A 24,045-nucleotide genomic window follows, 5' to 3' on the forward strand; every position below is an offset into this window, starting at 1 on the left:
TTATTATTCCCATTCCATCTCTGTAGTAGGAAGGTTTCTCCTGTCCCACCTTGCTCCATGGTCCCTCAGCCACTTATAAAATAATCATTCAGAGGCTTATATTAATTACCAATTCCATGGCCTATGGCAGGCTTCTTGTTAGCTAGCTCCTATAACTTAACCCATTTCTATAATCTATATTTTGCTATGTGTTCCGTGGCTTTACTGGTCTGTTGGCATCTTGCTCCTTGGGCAGCTGGCTAATGTCTTCTTCCATACTCTGCCTTTCTCTTCCTATCTATCTGCTTGTATTTCCTACTTGCCTCTAATCTGCCTTGCCATAAGTCAACACAACTTTATTTATTAACCAATCAGAGCAACACATATTCACAGCATACTGAAAGACATCCCACAGCGCTTCTCCCTTTTCTGTCTAATCGAAAAGGAAGGTTTTAACTTTAACCTAGTAAGATTACATATAACAAAACAGTTATCAAGCAAGAATTACAGTTATAATATCTAGTCTTTATATTTGGCAAATTTAAAGAAAATATTCTATCTATCCTATATTTGTGAGTCTAAAGTTTCATATCTAATTTACCTTTTATCATAACCAAGGAAAATTATAATTACAACTATCTAGTCTTCAACTACATCAAAGACCTCAGAAGGAAATAATATTACCTAAGTAAACAGGAAATGCATTGTAAGCAACTTCCAAAATTCTGAAAATGACAGCAACAGCTACCTGCCTGGACAGTCATCCAAAGTTTCTCTGTAACATTGGGGTACCCATCTTCAGCCCTAGGCCTAGAGTCTCCCAGTCACTTCTCTCTGTGTCCTGTAGAATATCTGACAGTCTCCTCTGCAAAGCAGGAGTCTAAAGGACCATTTTGTCTTGCGAAGTTCAGTGGTCACCTTCCTATGGATCTTGCATGTCCAGTTTATATAACATACTCTTAATCAGTTGATGCAAGGGCACTTTTTTGCCCAGTGGCTAACTTTTGCCACAAAGAAAGCAAACTCCATTGAGTTTCTTCAATGCCCAACTCCTCCTTGAAATAATTGGTGCTGCCAGGAGCAGACATGTCTCATTGTCCAGAAAAGTCTAAGGTCTTAAAACATTTTAAATGGTGTATTCTGTAGGTCTTTGAAGTATTTGAAGATTACCTATCAATCTGAAATATATTTATATCTAGAAAATTTTACTAACATGAATGTAAGTTTGATTATCATGAATGACTAATTATTAATCTGTATTTCTTCATTATATATTACAATTTCAAATGAGGTGCACAAACATACCTTAAACAAAAGTAGAAAAATATATATATATATATATATATATATATATATATATATAATAACAAAATTTTTAATTTGTATCAATAAACTAAAATCCATAGCATGGTAAATCATTTTAAACAAGTTGTTACTCTTTATCCTATCATATCTATAATATCCCCTTTTCTTCTTTAGCAAGAGATTGCATTTATAATCAACCTACTTTAAATAAAAATAAACATTCTAAACAATATTTTGGGAATTTGGGCAAAGCTTCTCATACTACTTCCTGCTGATAGGGGGCACTGGTAATCTTACGGGGATCCTGAGAAAATTAAGAATTATGGTCAAGTCCTGACTGGAGTAGTCTGTGAGGCTGCATTGTCTCAGCCAGTTTCTTTGAAGCTGTTTTGGATGTTGGATCATCTGGAGACCTCTCAGGGGGTCTTGGCTGATCAAACCATATTAGCCTAGAAGCAATACATAGGTTCTCATCTTCTGTGGAAACAAAAGTAGAACCTCTTTTCCAAAGAAACATATCCTTAGACACAAATTTTGAAGTCAAGATACCTTTAAAATATACATATTGGTTTAATTTAGCAGCTTTTACAATCAAATGTCTCTCTGCAGTTAAAAATCCCAAAGACAATATAATTCAGACTGTGTGTCATTTCCATGTTTACGTGGCTTTTTTCCCCTTGGTTTTTGAGACAGGGTTTCTCTGTGTAGTTTTGGTGCCTGTCCTAGATCTTGCTCTGTAGACCAAGCTGGCCTTGAACTCACAGAGGTCTGCCTGGCTCTGCCTCCTGAGTGCTGGGATTAAAGGTATGTGCCACCACTGCCTGGCCATGTGGCTTATTTTTTATATTATTTTTACTGTCTCTTTAAAGACTTTATTTTTATTTTATTTTATTTATTTATTTATTTATTTATTTATTTTTGGTTTTTGGAGACAGGGTTTCTCTGTGTAGCTTTGCACCTTTTCTGGAACTCACTTGGTAGCCCAGGCTGGCCTCGAACTCACAGAGGACTTTATTTTTTGAAACTATTTCTTTACATAACTCTCTATATTCATTTTCCTCTCTCTTCCAAGCCTATGTACATTTTACTCACATTGTAAACCATTTAAAGTCTTATTCCATCTGAATCTGACTTATTGTGAATTTATAATCCTTCTCTGACCAAGAGAGATTTTTAAACTGCTAAACTGCATTTTTAGGACTGAAGCAGCAGCCTCGGCTGCTGATTCCACCAATTTCAGCTTTTTAACATGGCAGAGGTAATTCACCTCCAGCTCTGGGAGCCATGCTCTCTGCTGACTCTGGGAGACAGTGGGTTCATGTCTCCATCCAGCAGCGTGTAACCCAGAAATCTATTTTTTTCTGTACTAGCAAAAGCTAAATCCAGCACACAGTGTACTGCCTGGCTTGGAGACACCTCTGTATACTGCAGTGGGAATCTGCCATGCTGCAGGTCAAGGCCACATGCTGCTGTGAATTGTAGCTCACAGCTTGCATGAGAGACAAAACTAGGAAGCTGTTTTTAGCTCCATTTTAGAATTTTTTTAAAAGCTTTCTCAGGTTTTAGGTGGAAACTCTTGCCCCACATTGGGCAGCCAAATGCAGTAGGAAGGTTTCTCTATTCCTGCCTGGCTCCATGGTCCCTCAGCCACATATAAAATAATCATTGTATTAATTACCAATTGCATGGCCTATGGCAGGCTTCTTATAACTTAACCCATTTCTATAATCTATATTTTGCCAGCAGTCTGTTGTAGATTTGTGGATTTCTGTGGGCCTCTCTAGCACTTTGCTTCTTCCTATTCTCATGTGGTCTTCATTTGCCATGGTCTCCTATTCCTTGTTCTCCCTCTCTGTTGTTGATCCAGCTGGGATCTCCCACTCCCCCAAGTTCTCTTTCCCTCGATCCTCACCCTCCATTACTCCCACTCATGTCCAGGCTGTTGATAGGAAGTAGTCTTGAATGCATTGGCATAGGAGATCACTTCCTAAATATAACACCAGTAGCACAGACACTGAGAGAAACAATCAATCAATGGGACCTCTTGAAACTGAGAAGCTTTTGTAGAGCAAAGGATATGGTCAACAAGGCAAAGTGACAGCCTACAGAGTGGGAAAAGGTCTTCACCAACCCCACATCTGACAGAAGTCTGATATCCAGAATATATAAGGAACTCAAGAAATTAGACATCAAAATGCCCAACAGTCCAATTAAGAAATGGGCTATAGAACTAAACAGAGAATTCTCAACAGAGGAAACTCAAATGGCTGAAAGACATTTAAGGAATTGCTCAACATCCCTAATCATCAGGGAAATGCAAATCAAAACAACTCTGAGATACCACCTTACGCCCGTCAGAATGGCTAAGATCAAAAACACTGAAGACACCTTATGCTGAAGAGGATGTGGAGCAAGGGGAACTCTCCTCCACTGCTGGTGGGAATGCAAGCTTGTACGACCACTTTGGAAATCAATATGGTGCTTTCTTAGAAAATTGGGAATCAATCTCCCCCAAGATCCAGCTATACCACTCTTGGGCATATACCCAAGGAATGCTCAATCAAACCACAAGAGCACTTGTTCAGCTATGTTCATATCAGCATTGTTTGTAATAGCCAGAACATGGAAACAACCTAGATGCCCTTCAACTGAAGAATGGATAAACAAAATGTGGTACATATACACAATGGAATACTACTCAGCAGAGAAAAACAATGACATCATGAGGTTTGCAGACAAATGGATGGAACTAGAAAAAAATCATCCTGAGTGAGGTAACCCAGACTCAGAAAGACAAATATGGTATGTACTCACTCATAGGAAGATACTAGATGTGGAACAAGGATAACTGAACTGCTACTCACATCACCAGGGAGGCTACCTGGAAAACAGGACCCCAAGAAAGACACGGGGATTGCCCAATGACAGAGAAATGGAAGAGATCTACATAAAAAAAAAAAGGCTTTTTGTAAGTACTACAGAGATACTTGACATCCATGTTCATTGAAGCTCAATTCATAGTTAGGAAGTGGAATCAACCAATATATCCATCAACTAATGAATGGATAAGGAAAATTTGCTACATGTACACAATGAAACATTACTTAGCTATAAAGAAAAAATAAAATTTGCAAGTAAATGAATGGAACTGAAAAAAAATGAAACTGAGTGAGGTCTCCAAGGCTCAGAAAGACAAACCTTGTATGTTTTTTTCACGTGCAGATTCTATCTTTGAATCTTTTGTTCTGTATGTGTAACCTGTAGTATATGTGAGAGCTGGGAAAATAGAATTGGGCCACTGGAGGCAGACACCTGAAAGGAGGAGGAAAATAAAATGCAGGTAAAGTGAAACTAAAGATGGAGGATACTGAGGGAGGAAAGGTTCAAACAAGGAGGAGGTGGGGAATGAGGAAATGAGGTGCTGGTGATGGGAGGCTTAAAGATATATATTACACATATAATTATACATATATATGCGATTATATGAAATAATATAGAGAGATCTCATTCATTGTTTAAGGAGTTTCTGTAGAAAGAAAACCTTTCAAAATTATTATTACAACTATTTTCCTGACATTTGCACAGTCAACATACAGAACATCTATACAGTCTCTAGGTTCTCTTACAATGCCCACTTACAGCCACATCCATTGCTTTCTGGCTTTTGCCCTCGACCTTAGTCACCAACTCTTCCCTATTTATGTAATCTAATTTCAAGAATCTGCTATGAATGGAGTCACATAGTACATAAATTTTAGAATGTTGACTTTTTCTCATTTAGTATTGAAAGACCCTACCTCTTCAGGCTTATACCCCCAAGCCCCAGGAAATAAGGAACTAAAAAGGAAACTAGTTCCAAAGGCAACCTGACTCAGCCACTACTCAATCACCCCTGCAACAATGTAACAATGTAAAAAGATTTCTGTTAAGAGATGTGCTCAACTGTGACTGGGATAGTTGCAAGTGTTCCAGGAAGGACCACTGTGACCTTTGTGTAAACTCCACTCCCACCCTGATACCCCCCTTGAGGTTTCAGGAAGAATGTACAAGCAGACGTGACTGTACCCACTCTGTGATCAGACCATGATCTTGTGAAACAAAATTGTATGGGAATTGTAATCTTATGGCTTTTGTGGGTTTTTCCTTTAAAAGCACTCATATGGCTGCAATAAGATGTGACTCTTGCTCTTAGGAGCAGAGTTTTTTATTTATTTTGTCCTTCTTGTATTTGTGGGTTGTTGCTCGGGGGAGAGGGTGAGAAGGTGCAGCATCAATGAATCAGACACTGGGAGTCTTTTGAAAGCAAATAATAAACTCATTTATTTAATAATAGGGTAGGCCTTATATACCCTCCTCCCAGTGCCCAGTCTATGCAGTCTATGTGGTTGTCCTTCATTGGCTAGGCATGATCAGGAACTCTGACAGTGATTGTTGCTAGGTCCTCAGGCAGACTCAGCATGATCAGGAACTCAGATATTGACTAGAAACTCTAACAGCTCCTGTTGCTAGGCCATCAGGCAGACTCCAGGTTGGCTCTTAAAGAGTATGTTATGTACATGCTTTGGCTACTGGTCTGAGTCAATTTCCTTGATCCTATGGGCCTGTCCTACTACAGTGGGTGATATCTTAATTTCTTCCCAAAGAAAACAATGTTTCTATGAAAACTTTAATTTGGAGTGAAATATGCAGAGAATAATGTTTTCAAACATTTGAGGACTCAGGTTTATTGAAACACTATTCAAGCATCCAACCATTTCTACAGCAAAAGAAGAGGCTAGAAAAATCAACTGGGACATTTAAATATAAGTATACTATATTCTTAGTTGCTCAAACTTCTCCATAAGCTGTTAGAGAGGAGTTACCTAGTCATATATCTAAATATAACATGAATGAAAATGTACATATTTTGGGTTAGGAACTTAACCCAGTGGTAGAACACTCACTTAGCAAACACAAGGTCCTAGGTGTGGTCTCAAAATGCACACAAAAAGGTGCATATTTGCATGAAAGCATAATTTTCATTTTGTTGTGATAAACACAATCTTCGAATTGCCTAGCAGTTGCATGCTTGGCTTCTGTGTTTTCTGGGGGTCATGTTGCTTTGTCACTGCTCCAGGCAGTGTCCGAATCCTCATAAGCATTTGGTGCTGTCATCTTTTTCTTTTTTAAATTGTGGCCATTTGGATGGGTATGTAGTCAAATTCCATTGTTTCAATTTGCATTTCCCAGATGGCTATTAGTGTTTATCTTTGGGAGTTCTCATCCGCATCCATACACCTTCTCTGGTGAAGTGCCTTTTCATCTCTTTTGCTCTTATTCCCATTGGATCATTTCAATGTCCATTGCTAAGAGGTCTGTATGTCCTTTAGATTCAGATCCTTTGCCAAATATGTGATTTGAAAATGTTTTTTTTCCCACTGTGTAGTTTCTCTTTTTGTCCTTTAAGCAGGATCCTCTACAGAAAACATTGAAAACTTTTTTGATGAAGTTCATTTTATCTGGGTTTCATTTTCTAGATCATGCAGTTCACTTTCACTTCATGTCTTAGAACTGTTTGCCTAGTGTATTTCTGCCCTTTGGTTAAATGTTGACACCCATGGAAAACGACACAGTCAAGACCAATGACTAGGCTTCTGGATTCAGGCATGGTGTAAAATAGGGTTAGGACCTGCTCTCTCAAGGCCTGTTCAATATAAAAATATCCATGTTTGGTACAGAGAGGATGGAGGATTACAAAAGAACACATCTTAGAATGACTTGCTTCTCATTTTATGCAGCAGGATAATACAGGTATATTTTAAATACCCAAAAGAGGGTTACTGAGGTGACTCATCAGATAACTCTTGCCACCAAGCCTTGCATTTGAATTAGATACTCAGAATCTACATGATGGAAGGAGAGAACCCACACCTCTCACCAAAGCCAAAATATTTCTGATCACATATTTGACAAAGGACTAGTATCTAGAGGATACACTGAACTCTTAAAAACTCAATAAGTTTTCCTCTGACCTCCACACATACACAGTGCTACACACACACACACACACACACACATACACACACCAGATAAAAGACTAAATAAACAACAACAACAACAAAATAAAACCAGAAACCTGTTTTCTAAACACTTACCTTTATAGGCAAGATTAGTACAGCTCTCAGCTCCTATTAGAACAGCTTTGTAAATGCAGTGGACAGTGATTTATACAGAGGTTCCCAGTTGGTCAGAGGGCAAAGAATGTATGAGTGTGGGTTGCTCAGCCCTAAAAGGGTCATTCCTGTCACACCCCTTTCACCATGATGCTCAGGGATCATCAGAGAAGACAGTGAAAAGATTGTTAAGAGTCAGAAGTTCAGGAAGACTCCTACAGAACAGTGTCTTCTGGATGTGACAAGGCTTTGATTGAACTCATGAACACACAGTGGCTATTGTTGACTGCAAGATCAAACAGGTACAAGTTCCAGTATAGATGGGGGAGGGGTCACGAAGCCCCATTTCTAGTTGGAAAGCTATTAGCAGTTGAAGGTTACAGGAGTAGGGAGAGTCTGTTTTCTTTAGGGATGTAGTTTCTGATAGGTTGTCCATGCTCCAGGGGATGACCCAGAAACCTTTCACTTACAGGCATCCCTGACTGGACTCAGCAGGTTATAAAAACAGGAAATAAACTTGGGACTTGGTGGGGTCTGGGAGGACTTGGAGCGGGACAGTGGGGAATGGATTTGATTTAAATATATCACATATGTGGATGAAATTCCCAAAGAATAAACTAAATTTTGAATAAAAAATAAAATAAGATGAAATAAGACAAATACTCCAAAGACAAGTTTGACATCTATAATTGTATCTTACAGAGTTATTGAGTTATTTGCCTGAAGCCAGTGTGTCAAATAATGTTGTCAGACACTCGAGCACTTGGAAAGCCCCTTTTCAACTGGTAAATTTCAGTCCTTAACCATTGCATCGACCATCTTATGTACTGATAATTTTAAATTCTATGAACAACAGTTTTATTTGAGCAAATTTAAGCATTATGAATGGATCCGAGAAAGTGGAAGTACCCTGCCTTGTCCTCCCCCACACTTCCCCTCTTACCCAGGCACTACACACTTGTATATTCATTTTGTTCCACATTTTTTCCTCTTTTTTGAGGCAGGGTCTCACTATATATCCCAGGCTGGCCTCGAACTCACAGAGATCCATCTGTCTCTGTCTCCTGGGTGCTGGGATTAGAGATGTGCACCACCATGCCCTGCTTTGTTCCACATCTTGACCTTCCTCCTCAATGGCTTTTCAAGGCAGCAATAAAATATATTTGATTCTTTGAACATGAAGTATATGATAGTATTATATAGAATTAACCACATCTTTATTTCTTAATTGGTAGTATTGTAAATTGCTGTTATTTTTCCTGTTTGAAACTGAGATTACTGGAACATCTTTGACTATATCCAAACATATCCTAATATTCAGTACATACTCACAGCAGTATTAGTCAGTATACATTTATGATAATAATGCTACATTATAATTGTGTGAGTAGAAATTTCTAGAATAAGCAACATATTTCACGTATAATATTTCCTATATCCCTCATATGGAATGGATAATTTCCAAGCTGTTATTCCTGTTTCTTGTTCTATTAGCAAGTTTAATTACATGGTAACATGTAAGAGAAAATTAAAAGGAAACAAAGCCACAGTAGTATAATTCAGAGAGAATAGAAAATAATGAAAGATCAGGCAAAATTCAGATGTATGCAAGAAACATTTCAGTGAAAAAAAACCCTGGAAACTCCCCAAAGTGAAAAATAATAGTGATCATCATTCTCCTCATCCTTCCCCATTCCTTCTTTATCCTTACCTTCAGTTTTCAAAAGCATTCAACTACTACAAATTATGTAATTTTTAAGTGATATTTTTAAGTGTGTGGCATTTTTGAGGACTAGTCTTATAAATGGTGAGAAATTACCTTAGGAAATATTTGAGAGGAAAAAGTAGTATTTGGAGAATTGGAATACAGATAATATGATGGAGGGAAAGAGAAATAGAGAATAAGGACACTGTGCCTACACAGGTGAGGAAATAACTGCTAGCCACCATGGAGCATATCAGTGATGTACTGTCCCCATAGCCTTGCCTCACGTGCACTAAAAACGCTGACATCTGACAACCTGGCTGCTCACCAAGAACCAGCAGAAACAAGCCAGGTTCCAGTGGAGCAGACTTGTGGGTCTGTCAAGAGGATGCTTCCTAGACTCTCCTTCTGCGCATGAGCCTCCTCAGGCCCTGCTTCAGGTCTTTGTTTCTCAAGCTGTAGATGAAAGGGTTTAGCATAGATGACAAAACTGTGTAGACAATTGTTGCTATATGGTCCCTGACAGTGTAAGTAGACACTGGCTGTAAATACACATAGAAGATGCTTCCGTAAAAGAGGGTTACCACGGTGAGGTGAGAACCACAGGTAGAAAAGGCTTTGCATTTCCCAGCAGCAGAAGGAATCTTGAGAACTGTAATGAGGATTCTTATGTAGGAGAAAGCAATGCACAGAAAGGGGGTCACCAAAACAAGAGCTCCTTCTGTCACTATCACAATCTCATTAACAAATGTAGAGGAGCAGGATAATTTTATCAGAGGACTAAGGTCACAGAGAAAGTGGTGAATGACATTGGAGTCACAAAAGGTGAGAAGATTCAATAAGAGTGTGTGCAGGAGTGAGTGGAGGTGGGGAAAAGAGCAGGAGAAGGTTACCAGCAGGACACATCGATGGTGGCTCATAATGGTGACGTAGTGGAAGGGGTCGCAGATGGCCACATAGCGGTCAAAGGCCATGACTGCCAGAAGACAGCTATCACTGTTGCCCAAGGCATAGAGAAAATACATTTGCGTCAGACACCCAGCATAGGAGATGGTCTTTTTTTCTGACAGAAAATTCACCAGCATTTTAGGGACAATGGTTGTTGTGAAGCAAATGTCCGTTAAAGACAGAAAACTCAAGAAAAAATACATGGGAGTCTGCAGATGAGGGTCAGAACGAATGACCAGAATGATGAGCAGGTTTCCTGCTATGGTGACCAGGTAAATGGTGAGGAAGAGAATAAAGAGTGGCTTTTGGTCCTCAGGCCGAGAGGAAAGTCCCAGGAGGATGAACTCAGAGATGCTGATGGTTTGGTTAACTCTTTCCATTGATTTGGATCCAGTCATACACAAGAAGCTGTTATTTAATGCATTCAATGATCCAAATCATGAGAACTCAGCAAGTCTTTATTCCATGTTTCTGGGGTATGATGATGAGAATTCAGTGGTTCTTCTTGCACTGCTGAGGATTTTACTTCCTCCAAAACCTGTGCTGTAGATGACCTGAAGGTCAAAACAGATGGACCGAAAACCAAAAACCAGATTCAAGTTTCTGTTGGATCTTGGGAGTTACTAATTCAAGAAATATTTGAAGTTACAAAGGATAAAGGAAAGAAGTGCAAGGCTCTGTGGAGTGGCCAGGAGGGTGAGCCCCTTCTGCCAGCTTACCTCCACATCCAAAGTCTTTGCTTCTAGCTTTCTCTGTAAGCTGGCATTCTGCACATCTGCCCCTCAACCAGTGTTCAACTTCATTATTCTCCTCTGGCCAAAGCTAGGTAAGAAGAACAGTGGGAAATGAAGACGGAACTAATAGCTGCTCAAAAGGGCAATGCATCTCCCTTCTCTGGACTCAACTTGCTGTTTTTCTGCTAATCTCTGGGTCCCAGCATGATGCTACTTTCTCAGCTCTCATCTCAAATGACAGAGCTGTCCTGATTCCAGAGGCAAAGGTTCCCAATTGTGGAAGTTCAGTTAGCATTTCATGGTTTCAGCTTTGTTAAATCTTGTTCTGGGATCCTTCTTAGGGTGATAGTTGTGTGGTGACCTCTCAGGGGAGTTTGCTCTGTGATTACTCTAAGTAGAGAAAATTTGAATCACAGTTAGCAGAGCTGACTCCAAAGGGATGGGATCCCTAAGGCCTCCTTCAGATGTTGAGGCTAATCTCAGACTGCTTAACTTGATTTCAGTATCTCAAAGGCAAACCTCCAAGCAATGATTTTTAATGGTATAGATGTATGTGGATGAATATTTTTATGTTGGGGGATTTACTTATTTTTTATTAATCCTCTGAGAATTTCCAACAATGTATTTTGATCAACACCGCCACCTACTTCTCCCAGATCAACTTTAGTTATTTTAACTGTTGTGTATTTGATTTCTCTAATTTGCATTTCTCTGTTGACACCTAAAGTGGACTATCTTTTATATTTTTATTGACTATTTGTATATCTTCTTTGGTGAAATGTCTGCTAAAATCTGTCTTGGTATTCTACAATCCCTCCCTTACACCTTCATGGCATGTGTGTCCTGTTGTTCAATATTCCACTTCCCCAGAACCTCATTTTTCCCTCTTTTTATGCCCAGATCACGGGGACCCCCAAAAGACCACCACGGAGACCGAATCCCGCAAATAAAAGCAAAGAGCCTTTATTACCTTCAAGCTCTGGGCTTGGTCTCTTTGTCTGTCCGGTGCAGCAGTGAGAGCAGAGAGCCCTGAACTCATGTAGGATGGGGTTTTTATCAGAGCAGAGATTGGGTTGAGGGGATTTCCAGGGTTGAGGACCCGGACTGACTGACATTTGTCTAAGGGTATCTGTAAAACAAAAATAGGTGTGTTAGACTCAGGGACTTCTGGCCACCTTATCTAAAGGTTGGAATGTTTAGGATGTCAGGTACTTCCCCATCCCTAGGTGGATCCCTGGGTGGGGTCAGCTTATGGCTTTTCCTGGATCTGGGTGTTGCCTGCCAGTAAGCCTGTCACAGAAGCTGTGTCTGGGCCTGTCATGGCAGTTGTGTGGTCAAGCTGCTCTAGGGCCCCTTTACACTCTCACCCTCTCATGGCTCCTTTTCTAGTTTCATAGCCTGTATTCACACTCAACTCCACTTACATCCACACATGGACCTCATAAGCTAGGATTCACATGAGAGACAGAACATACAATTTTGGGCTTTCTGGGTCTGGGTGACTTTACTTAGTATAGTGCTTTCCAGATTGTGATAGCCATTCTTGGTTGTCAGCTTGGCTGCTTCTGGAATTAACTAAAACCCAAATGGCTGGACACACATGTGAGATATTCTTTTCATAAATCATTTGAAGTGGAAAGATCCACTTTTAATCTAGATCTTTGATGTGGTCAGATCCACCTTTAATCTGGCCACACCTTCTACTGGAAACCTATATAGACCCATGGAAGAAGGAAGCTCTCTCTTTGCCTGCTTGCCCTTACTCTCACTGTTAAGTCCATTCCTTCACCGGCCTTAGAGCCTACTTCTACTGGATTCTGGTGTATACTGAAGACCAGCTGAGAAACCTAGCCTTGTGGACTGAACAACTACTGGATTATTGAATCTGCTGTTGGTAGACAGCCATTGTTGGACTAGCTGGACCACACTCTACTATCTAATATGTGTGTGTGTGTGTGTGTGTGTGTGTGTGTGTGTGTGTGTGTGTATAGATAGATAGATAGATAGATAGATAGATAGATAGATAGATAGATAGATAGATAGAATTTGTTGTTTTCTGCCAGCTTAGCAACCACACCTGAATCTACCGATATTTTAACTACTGTCTGTGGCCTGTCACTCAGACCATAGTCTAGCTGGATTTTCAGTCCCACCAGCACTGGCTCAGCCACAGTCACCAAATATAGTTTTTAACTAAGTCTCTATATCTGCTTCCATCGTTACTGCATGTAGGTTCTATGCTGACAATTAGGGTAGTCACTAATCTGATTATAGGGAAAGGTAAGTTCAGGCATCCTCTCCATTATTGCTAGGAGTCTTAGTTTGTGTCATCCCTGTAGATTCCTGGGGATTTTCCTAGCACCACATTTCTCCCTAACCCCTTAATGGTTCCCTCTACTGAGATATCTCTTTCATTGCTCTTCCTCTCCATCCCTCCCTCTACTTTGCCATCTCGGTTCCCCCGTTCCCATCACCCATCCCTTCCCTTCTACCCTCTCTCCCAGTTTACCCAGGAGATCTCAACTATTTTCCCTTCTTGGTGCCCTCCATGTGTGTCCCTCTTAGGGTTCTCCTTTTTACCTAGCTTCTCTGAGGTTGTGGATTGTAGCTTGGTTATCCTTTGCTTTACATCTACTATCTACTTATGAGTGAGTACATATCATGTTTGTCTTTCTGGATCTGGGTTACCTAACTCATGATGGTTCTTTCTAGTTCCATCTATTTGCCTACAAATTTCATGTCTTTTTTTTTTAACCACTGAGTAATACTCCATTGTGTAAATGTACCATATTTTCCTTATCCATTCTTTGGTTGAGTGGCATCTAGGTTGTTTCCAGATTCTGGCTATTATGAACAATGCTGTTATGATCATAGTTGAGCAAGTGTCCTTGTGGTATGATTGAGCATCCTTTGGGTATATGCCCAAGAGTGGTATTTCTGGGTCTTGAGGTAGATTGAGTCCCAATTTTCTAAGAAACCACCATACTAATTTCCAAAGTGGCTGTACAAGCTTGAACTCCCACCAGCAGTGAAGGAGCATAGCTTGTCAATCCTGCTTTTCTGTAGAACTTATCTAAAAGGCTATCACTACCCTTAGATAATGTAGGTTTTTTGATAGTCTATAATTATATATTTTACCCCGACCTGATCCATTTAACAGAGAAGTCAGGATTAATGGTGTGTATTTATACTCAACTGTTTTTTTTTTTAACAGTGAGCCAGGTATGATGACACACATCTATAATCCAAGAGGTTGATGCAGGAGGGCTGTGAGTCCCGGAACAGCCTGGGCTATAAAGTAAGTTCTAGGCCAGCCTAGGATACAGAATGATAACCCATCACAACAAACAAAAAGAAAAGAAACATATTAGAGAGAGGTGATACCTAAAAGCAAAAGGTTGGATATTCATACGCCACAAGTAGAAGAAAGAAACTAGATCCCAATCTCTGTTTATACAAAACAACCCAAAAAGGATAAAAAACTCAAATGGGAAACATGAAACTTCCAGACAAAAATGTGGGGAAGCATGTCCACATTTGTCTAAATATACTTTCCTTTCCTTTCTCTTCTCTTTCATGTGATACATCTTGAATATATTCATTCCCCCGCAACACTTCTCAGGTCCTCCCCACCTTTGTACCCATCCAACTTCATGTTCCTTCTCTCTCTCATAAAAAACAAAACAAAAATGAAAATGAAAATTAAGAAACAAAAACCAATACAAGAACAGCACATAAAACAAAAAACGTATATTGGACTAACATAAATTTAAGGCTCATTATTCATCTAACTACATAAACAGTGAAATAGCATCTCACGAAAGGTTCTATCTAGGTATCTATGTATCTATGTATCTATGTATCTATGTATCTATGTATCTATGTATCTATGTATCTATCTATCTATCTATCTATCTATCTATCTATCTATCATCTATCTAGAAATCATCAATCTACATACCTATCTATCTGCCTATATGCCTGTCTGTTTATCATCTATCTCAGAAATCAAATAATAATATATAAGCACAATTCAAATTAATGAAAAATTGAGAAAATGCAACAAAACAATGATTTGAATATCTAATGTATACAGGGAGCTATCTCACTAACCATATGACACAAAAGATGTTCAAACTCAATTTAGAACAAAGAAATATTAATTTAAAACACCATGAGACACTGCAACAAAAGATGAAGAACTGTGTGTGGCACAGTGGCAGAATGCTTACATAGTATGCCCTGGGTTCCACCCCCAGCACCACAGAAAATAAATGAATAAAATTTAAAAGTCTAACAATATAAATCTTGATGAGTATTTGGAACTGCCAAAACTCTCTTTTACTACAAATGGAAGCATAAATTATAAAAATCCTCTGGAGTGCCATTAATATTAGCTATTTTCCCTAACCAATATTTTATTCATTTTTTAGACTGTACTGTAATTGCAACATTTCTCCGTCCCATTTCCTCTCCCCTCTCACATACCCCTCCATGTTCTCTTTTGAATTTATGGCCCTTTTTTCATTGTTATTGCATGCATATGTGTGTATGTGCATATGCACATGTATTTGTAAATACAACCTCCTTAGTCTGTATAATGTTACCTGTAAGTGTATTTTCAGGGGTGACTATTTGGAATTGGATAAGCAATTAGTATGCTCTTCTGGGGAAGACTATTTCTCCCTTTTTCAGCTGGAAACATAGCTAACTACTCAGTTCTAGTGAAGTCATAGATATTGGAAGAGAATCTACAATCACTAATTTACTAAACCAACATAATCCCTAACAACAATCTATAAACATTTGTCCTAACACCCACAGGTAAGTGTAGTCATCAAGGAAACTTCTTTGACAACCTGTAAGTGAAATAGAAATCCCTCTTGACAGCCATAGTATGTTTCCTCTCCTTGGGGATTCAGAGACAATTGGTCTCTCTGCTCATCAATGGGGACTCTGCAGCATCCATACCTGGCAAATATTCCCATATGTGTCACCTCCAGGCTTTCCTGTTCAAATATTGTGACTCCAGAAATATCACACACACACACACACAAACACACCCCTTGGGTTTCCATTTCCACTATATGAGATGAAGAGTTTGAGTCTCTAGAAAAGGCTGGAGTGTGAATTTGTCATTGTCTGAAAGGAACAGTGGTGACTGCAGAACCTCAGAGCTTCATAGCATCCGCAACTGGTTGAAAACAGTTGGGTAAGTGTTCAATCAGATGACCACAGTTCAGGCATGGGCTTTTCTGCTTACTCACTAAGTCCTACTTAGATTGATTTCACGCAATTTATCATATTGTTCACTGTTCTCTGACCATGTTGTCTTCCCAGACTGAGGATTGTCACATGTTCTGGCAGTTCATATTCTTAGTCTTATTGCTTCTACTCTTAATAGCTAATTACTTCTTCAAGTCTCAAATTTTATTTAAAAATTTTAAATGTTTTCCCTGAAATCAAAATACATGCTCTGAATATACCTTTTTGAAAGGTATTAGCATGATCCTTCCTTCAATGTCAATCCAAGCTTCTGACTATGTGTTTACCTGTTTTGTTTGTTACCAATGTCCAGTTATCCTAGAATCACAGGGACTGTGTTCACTAGAATTTGCCTTAAATATTTTGCATCCATGAGTATTTCTGGCATTAGATAAACAATAAAAGTACAGAAAAAGTTACAAACATGGTATTCTAAACCTGCAGTGGGGTGATTTTAAAGATCTAGGGGTGGGGACATACCAGTAAGTAAGCGTGAGGACTTGAGTTTGATACCAAGAATCCACTTCAAACCGAACACTGTAGCATGCATCTGTAATTTTCAACACTCCTACAGAGATGTGGAGATAGAGACAAAAGAATATCAGAAGCTCACAGGCCAGGAAGCCTGGCATATGAAGCAATTAACAACAGGAAATGCTGTCTCAAATGGAGCAGAAGGTGAGAACTGACACCCAAAGTTGTTCTCTGACTTCTAAATGTGTGCACAAATGTGCTTGTGTGCACACACATGGACATGGGCATAAAGAGACACACATAAATATGATAAAGTAGATTTTTCATTATTACTATTTACAGAATTATTTTCCCCAAACAGTTCACAAATATCTGCAGTGCTTCTAAGAAAACTGCAAGGCCACCCACTTCCAGAGTTGGAACTGTGCCATGAACTAAATGTCAGATTTGCCAGAGGTGAATGGTGATATATACCTTTTAACTGGTGGTTTTGGGTTAGATGTTTCACTTTTCTGTCTGTTTACTGATTGGATAAAGTGAGGGAAAAATACATTGAATAGAGTTTTGTGGACAAATGATATGTCATTGTTACAAGGCCCACACATCACAATCTTTGTATCTCCACTCCTGTGCATTGTCTCTGTGGCCTTTGACTTCTGAAAATTACTCAGACTTGCCAACATCTGTCTCCTTCTCACAGACTGCTTAGGTGTCTAAGACATTCCAAGTATTCTATTATTTCCCCTTTATTTTGGAGAGCTCCAATATTGTAGTCTAGAATCCAGATACAGCATTTATTGCTCATTAGAAAGTCCAGCTCAAGTATAGCCCATCTCTGTCCACTCCACTTTGCCCAGAGGTCCTACATGTGTTTCTTTATGGCATCCCTGCTTTCAACCTTTTTGGTGTTGCTATTGTTGGCTACCATATCTCACTTTGCAGCCCAGGTTAGCCTCTAACTTGCTATCATCCTGCCTCAGGGATTACAGACACATGCCATTGCTATCATCTTGCCTCAGTCTCTGGAATACAAGGATGACAGGCACATGCCATCACATATAGCTCCTGCTTGCTCATATGCTTTATGATCCATATGATCCTCCTCTACATAGCAACAGAATACTCTTTCATATCATAAATTTAACTATGGCCACCTTCTACTTCATCACTCACCTGTACTCACAGGTGTCTTATTGTACTGAGAATATAATACAAACTCCCTAATCTGTGCTGAAGGACCACATGTACACTGTCTCTGCTTCTTTATCTTCCCCCACAGTTTCCTCTGCTCACCCTACTTGTGCCACATTTGCCTCCTGTCTCCTCTAAATAGATGTGCACATCACCATAGTGATGCTTACTTATCTCTTTGTTTAAGGAGCATTTCTAATCTTCCAGCCTAGTCTTTACCTGTCTGACTTCATCTCATCCATTCCTCCAACAGTGAGCTACTCGCTAACTAAAACTTACTTAAAGGGATCTTCCAGTCATGGTGGCATCTTGTTTTCTTTTCTTATGGATGTATTTTTTGAATCCATGATAGCTCTGACCAAAACATCACCAACATGAGAAAAGGAACCCAGGATAGGAGCTGACACACAGCAAGTATTCAATGAACATGAGTGAATGCACGAGTCCTGGTTATCTCATTAGTGGTAGATTAGTAGTAAATTTAAGACTACATACTCTGAGAATTGTAGATTTTAACTTACTTATGCTTTTTTAGGAGACTCGGTTCCTTTTTCAGTAAGTTGGTTGCTATTGTTTCCACAGAGAATGTTCTCCAAAGGCCTGTGTCTTACAGGCTTGGTGCAAGTTTAGTGTTAATGGTAGATGGTAGAAAATGAAAGTGGGGCTCAATCAGCTTCAGTTTCTCCTTCAGAGGTGATTGTGTTATCTTCATCTCTTCCCATTCCCCTCTTTCATGTCACAGTCATAAATTGAGGTCCCAGCTATGAAGAAGCAAGAGTTTTTGCTCTACAATGTACTCCCTGACATAATATGCTACTATGCCATAGACCCAGACACAATGGATCCATGGACCAAAACCCCAACACTTCTCTTTAATTGGTTGTTTTGGGTATTTATTCTAGTGCTATGGGAGCTAATGCAGTGCATATGATCATGACCAGTTCAGGGTCCTTCTAGGTTTCAGGTACTTTTAGGGCTCAGTGAGAGAATGCATAGCCATAAATGCTCTATGTCATCTTGATTTTTTATTTCTGTTCCCATCAAGGCAATAGCTAAGAAAAATTCTTGGTGTGCCATCCTCCACTCTACCTTTAGTTCCGCTGAATTATGAAGACAAGAAACCACAGCAGTGTTTCTGAATTTCTCCTCCTGGGCCTCTCTGAGCATCAGGAACAGCAACCTTTCCTTTTTGGCATCTTCTTGGTCATATACCTGGTCACCGTGGTGGGGAATATGCTCATTATCCTGGCAATTGGCTCTGATCCACACCTCCACACTCCCATGTATTTCTTCCTGGCCAACTTCTCCCTCACTGACCTGTGTTTATCATCCACCACAGTCCCCAGGATGCTAGTGAACATCCAAGCTCACAGGCACACCATCCCCTACACTGGATGCCTGTCTCAGATCTATTTCTTCCTGTGGTTCATTGGACTAGATGTTTTTCTCCTGGCAGTGATGGCTTATGATAGGCTTGTGGCCATATGCTATCCCCTTCACTACACTTTGGTCATGAATCCCAGATGCTGCATCCTGCTGGTGGCCATATCCTTGCTCCTTGCCCATTCATATTCTCTAACACACATCATTCTCCTAGCTCAGTTATCCTTCTGCATGGACAACATCATTCCACATTTCTTTTGTGAACTGCTTCCTCTGTTGAAGCTCTCTTGTTCTGACACTTATGCCAACCAGTGTGTGCTGCTCTACTGGGGAGGGGCATTAACTATTTTGATTCCTTTGCTAATTATTGTTTCATATGTCCGCATTGTGGCTGCTATTGTGAGAGTCCCATCAGCAAGTGGTAAGTGGAAGACCTTCTCCACCTGTGGGTCCCATCTCTCAGCAGTTTGCCTGTTCTATGTGTCTGCAATTGGAGTGTACTTCATTCCATCTGCTGCTGATTCAGTTGGCAAGGACAGGATTGCAGCAGTGATGTATGCTGTGGTGACCCCCATGCTGAACCCATTCATCTATAGCCTGAGAAACAAAGACATGAAGAGTGCCTTGAGAAGATTACTGAACAGGAGTACACTGCAATCTCCACAAGGCTAGAAAAATCCTTTTGGGAATTTGGGGTAAATCAACTTACAGAATTGGCTTGATGCTGAAGTTAAAATCTTGGATCTTGCACTTTGCTAACTTTACAAAGGCAGACTTTAAAAAAAATCCATTCAGCCACAATTTTATCATTTAATAAAGGTGATAAAGCATAATATCCATTGTAAATATTTGTGATAGGTTTGTGTGTGCACATATATGTGTATTTTCTTGCTTTATTTCATGTGCTTAGAAAGTCATTATCAGCGAGATTCAACATGTTCTCCTGAGGTCAATTTTTCTTCTTTTTTTATTACACAGAAGAAACAAACAAACAAGAAAACCAGAGGATCCTAGAGGTTAAATAACTTGTCTGAAATTATGTAGATAATTAGTGGCAAAGGCAGAATATGAACACAATGATTACAGCACACCTAAATAGTCATGATATTTATATGCTCCTCTCAATCATTGTTCTTTTTCTCTGTTCCCTCACACTGTGTGTGTGCACCATCTGACCAACCATGTCTCTTAATATTATCACAGTTCTGTGATAGAGTAAGGCAAACCTGAAGCTATATCATTGATGTGTTTAGAAATTCAAGTGTTTCTCCAAGGGTGCACACTCTGTGCTTCAGCATAGGTCTCTAGTTAGCTATGCTGAATAACTTATGAATCAATCCATATGGACAAAGACAAGAGTTTTTCTTTTTGTTGAATAATTCCTCAGTACCATGTTCACAGTCTCTTTAGATCTACTGTAAACCGTTACTCACAAATTTAGTTACTGTATCTCCCAGAGGGAATTCTACTAAAGGGTTGTGCTGATAAGTCTGTAGACTTCTACAGAAACTCTGGCCTTGCATTGCATTTTATGATGATTCTATCTCTACATACTTGTCAGTCTGTTGAGATCTCACTGATGAGCTCAGATTTTAAAATGGTGTCTTAATGTCCTCCATCATTCTGCTCAAATAGGATACAGTAAAATAGACAAAGATCACCTCTGTAAAAGACAGTTAATTTACAGCCTGAGAAATGAGTACATGAAATGAAACTGATGTTTTCTCTTTCGGGCCCTGAGGGCTCTGACTCCAACCCAGAGCGTCCACATGACTACTGGTCTCTGAGAGAACAGTCACTGCAGGTTCCTGAACCAGAAATGTATTTGTTACAACATTTACACTTGATAAACACATTTACCCCTGAGGATGGGGAGGACTGATGACAGCTGTAACCTCCAATACTCTTTGTAAAGTTCAAATACTCTGAGCAACTTGTTGTTCATTACCCAAATGGTTTGTGTCATTTTTATGGGATGCCCAGATGTGTACTTGGGGAGAAGTGCATGCCTACGAAACAAGCACTGGTGTCTAAGTTCTGGTTAGCTTACGTTGTAGAAGAATCAAGGAAGCCATCTCTAGAGTATGTTGTAAAGGAACTGAGGAAACTATCTTTAGCCCAAGAGTGTAGGCTTCTTTGTATCTGGTAGAAGGAAACACAAATGAATATTCTAGTGCTTTCTACTTAGTCAGGCAGTGAGTGCTCCAAAAAGGAAGCTCAAGTCCTGTGTTTCAGTATCAGCTTTGTCATCAGTGAGCTATGTAAGAGCTGCACAATCCCTGAAAAGGGGTGATCTTTGACATCTGCATTTATTTTTATTTTATGTAAATGGTGTTTGGCCTGCATCTGTGTCTGCGTACTCAGTGCATGCAGTGCCCATGGAGGCCAGAAGAGGGCATCAGATCCCTTGGAACTGGAGTTACAGGTGTTGGAAGCAATCACATGGACGCTGGGACTCAAACCTGGGTCTTCTTGAAGAGCAGCCAGTGTTCTTAACCACCGATCCATCTCTCCAGCCCTTGATTTATGCATTTCTTTAAGTGGTTGGCCTACACAGCCCAATTCTAATAGCATTTAGTGTTATAGTGAGAAGTCAAGGTTTGCATTCATAAGCCAGAAATTAAGACACTTAACCACTTCTACATAATACTACTTCCCCCTTGCTCTCTGTCTCTCTAACCTGTAAACTAGCAGCTATGTGATATTATTCTGAATAATATGTGAACTTAATTTACAGTAAGTGCTCAATAAACAGTTACAGAATCCAACTCTTGAGAGCTATCATTTATCCTATTAAAACTTAGTACTCCCTTCTCACACTTTGTTGGAACTGACCCATTCACACACACTCTGGGACCCTAGTTCTCAGGATTCTACCATTTCTAGTTTTCTTAGCTTACTGTCAAGAATATTCTAGGTGAGCTGTCATCATAGATCCTTTGTCCAGTGACTCATGGAGGCAGATACAGAGATCCACCGCCAGGCACCAGGCTGAGTTCCGGGAATCCAATTGATGAGAGAGAGGAGAGATACTGCAGGCGAGGGGCGTCGAGATCATGATGGGAGGATGTGCAGAGATGACTGGCCACACTGGTGGAAACCCGTGAACTGTGGACTGGTGGCTGTGGAGCCCCCATGGGACTGGGCTGGCCCTCTGGATATGGAAGATGGTTGTTTGGCTCGAACTGTTTGGGGACCCCCAGGCAGGGGGATCAGAATCTGTCCCTGGTCTATGGGCAGGCTTCTGAAAACCGGTGCCTGTGGTGTGACACCTTGCACAGCCTTGGTGCAGTGGGAAGGGGCTTGGACTTGCCTAGGCTCAGTGTGCTTGGCTCTGCTGACTCCCCATGGGAGACCTCGATTTGGGGGATGCGGGGATGCGGGGATGTGGGGTGGCTTGGGAAAGAGGGCTGGGGTGGAAGGAGGGAGGAGGCGTGATCTGTGGACAGTATGTGGAGTAAGCAGAAAATTTCTTAATAACATTTTTATTAATTATTAATTAAATTTATTCATTTATTTTAAAAAAGAATATTCTAGGTGGTGACTTTCTTAGCTATGTATTTAGTATGCTTCTGAGCATAGACAGAGAATCTTTTAATGAGGATTACATCAGTGACTACTTACTTCTCAATATTTGCTTCCCATAGGTTACCAAGAGTCAATTTAATGTAGGTGGAATGTTTCGCTATGTTAGGAGAAATGTTTCTTGACCAATTTAGCTCTATGGTAACAAATGGAGGTAACTCAATCAAGTACCACCTATCCTAGCTGGCTCTTAATACTGAATGATTGCTTTTGGCATGGTCAGCTCAGATCCACCCTGTTTCTCCTTGAGAGTCAACCCTGCTTACAGGGAGCCTACACAATGACTATGCCGCCACCCACACACACCTGGGGCAGGGAGCCATCTTTAATCCAGCACTGCCTTCTTCTGGTGTTTAGTAGAAAAGCACCTAGTCACTCATGCCAAACTGTACTCTGTAACTCACATGGAGTCAATTTTGCTTTGGACAACTACTTCTGAGCATAGGGCTTGCCTAGAGTGTGGTTGATATACAGTAACACCCCATTGGGAAAAAAGCTGATCCTCCCTTTCCCAGCATCTATCAATGGCTCCTCAGCTGGGGTGGAACTTCTTGCCCACCTCCCCTCTGCATGCTGGGATCTTCTTTGCTAAAACCTCATTTTTGTTTTGGGATGAAATCTTTAATAAGATCCTTTTCTTCCTTGTTTTTTTCTGGCTTTTATTTTGAAAGTGTGCAGCATTGAAAATTTACTGTAATGGATGTCATCAAATCAAATGAATAAAGTTAATGAAAACACTACAAATCATGTGTATTGGGTTTTCTGTCACCAATATTCCTTTTTTAATTGTTTGACAATTGTATATGTGTATATAATGTGTTTTAATCAAACCCTCCCCTACTCCCTTTCCTACTCCCTTTTTACTCTCCCTCCCAACCTGCTGTCCTGTTTTTAAATTCTTTGAGTCCACTGACTGCTACCTGTTTGTTCATAGGTGTAGGACCATCTACTGGGACATGAGATTGTATCCTGGAAGAAAACTGACTCTCTACCCCAACAGTCAATTGACTATAACTTACCAGTATGGGGTAGGACTTCATAAGCTCCTCCCCTATGTACTCTGGGACTTTGGCTGGCTTGTGCTGGTATTTTGCATGCAGTCACAGCCGTATTATATCTGGCAAATACTGCTTCTGACCCTTAGAGTTTCTGTCTCTTCTGGTTTAATATAGATGTTCCATTTAGAACTGAACACTCAACAGTCTCTTATTGTCTGCACATTGACCAGTTGTCGGTATCTGCATTAATCACTACCTACTTAAGAAAAAGACTTCTCTAATAAGGGTTGAGAAGATACACTAATATATGTACATATCTATGGAGA

The 24,045-nt window shown here is 40.0% G+C and overlaps 2 protein-coding genes across 2 annotated transcripts; one reads left to right on the top strand and one right to left on the bottom strand.

Annotated features, from left to right (window-relative positions):
- Window positions 1-9,536: 9,536 nt before the first annotated feature.
- Window positions 9,537-10,469, bottom strand: LOC131907994 (olfactory receptor 1L8). The gene has a single exon (XM_059259067.1). The coding sequence runs from the start codon at window positions 10,467-10,469 to the stop codon at window positions 9,537-9,539; it is 933 nt and encodes a 310-aa protein (XP_059115050.1).
- An 8,391-nt stretch (window positions 10,470-18,860) lies between these two features.
- LOC131907667 (olfactory receptor 1361-like) lies at window positions 18,861-19,808 on the top strand. The gene has a single exon (XM_059258791.1). The coding sequence runs from the start codon at window positions 18,861-18,863 to the stop codon at window positions 19,806-19,808; it is 948 nt and encodes a 315-aa protein (XP_059114774.1).
- Window positions 19,809-24,045: the final 4,237 nt, after the last annotated feature.

The sequence above is a fragment of the Peromyscus eremicus genome, chromosome 4, assembly GCF_949786415.1.
Source record: "Peromyscus eremicus chromosome 4, PerEre_H2_v1, whole genome shotgun sequence".
Lineage (NCBI taxonomy): Eukaryota > Metazoa > Chordata > Mammalia > Rodentia > Cricetidae > Peromyscus > Peromyscus eremicus.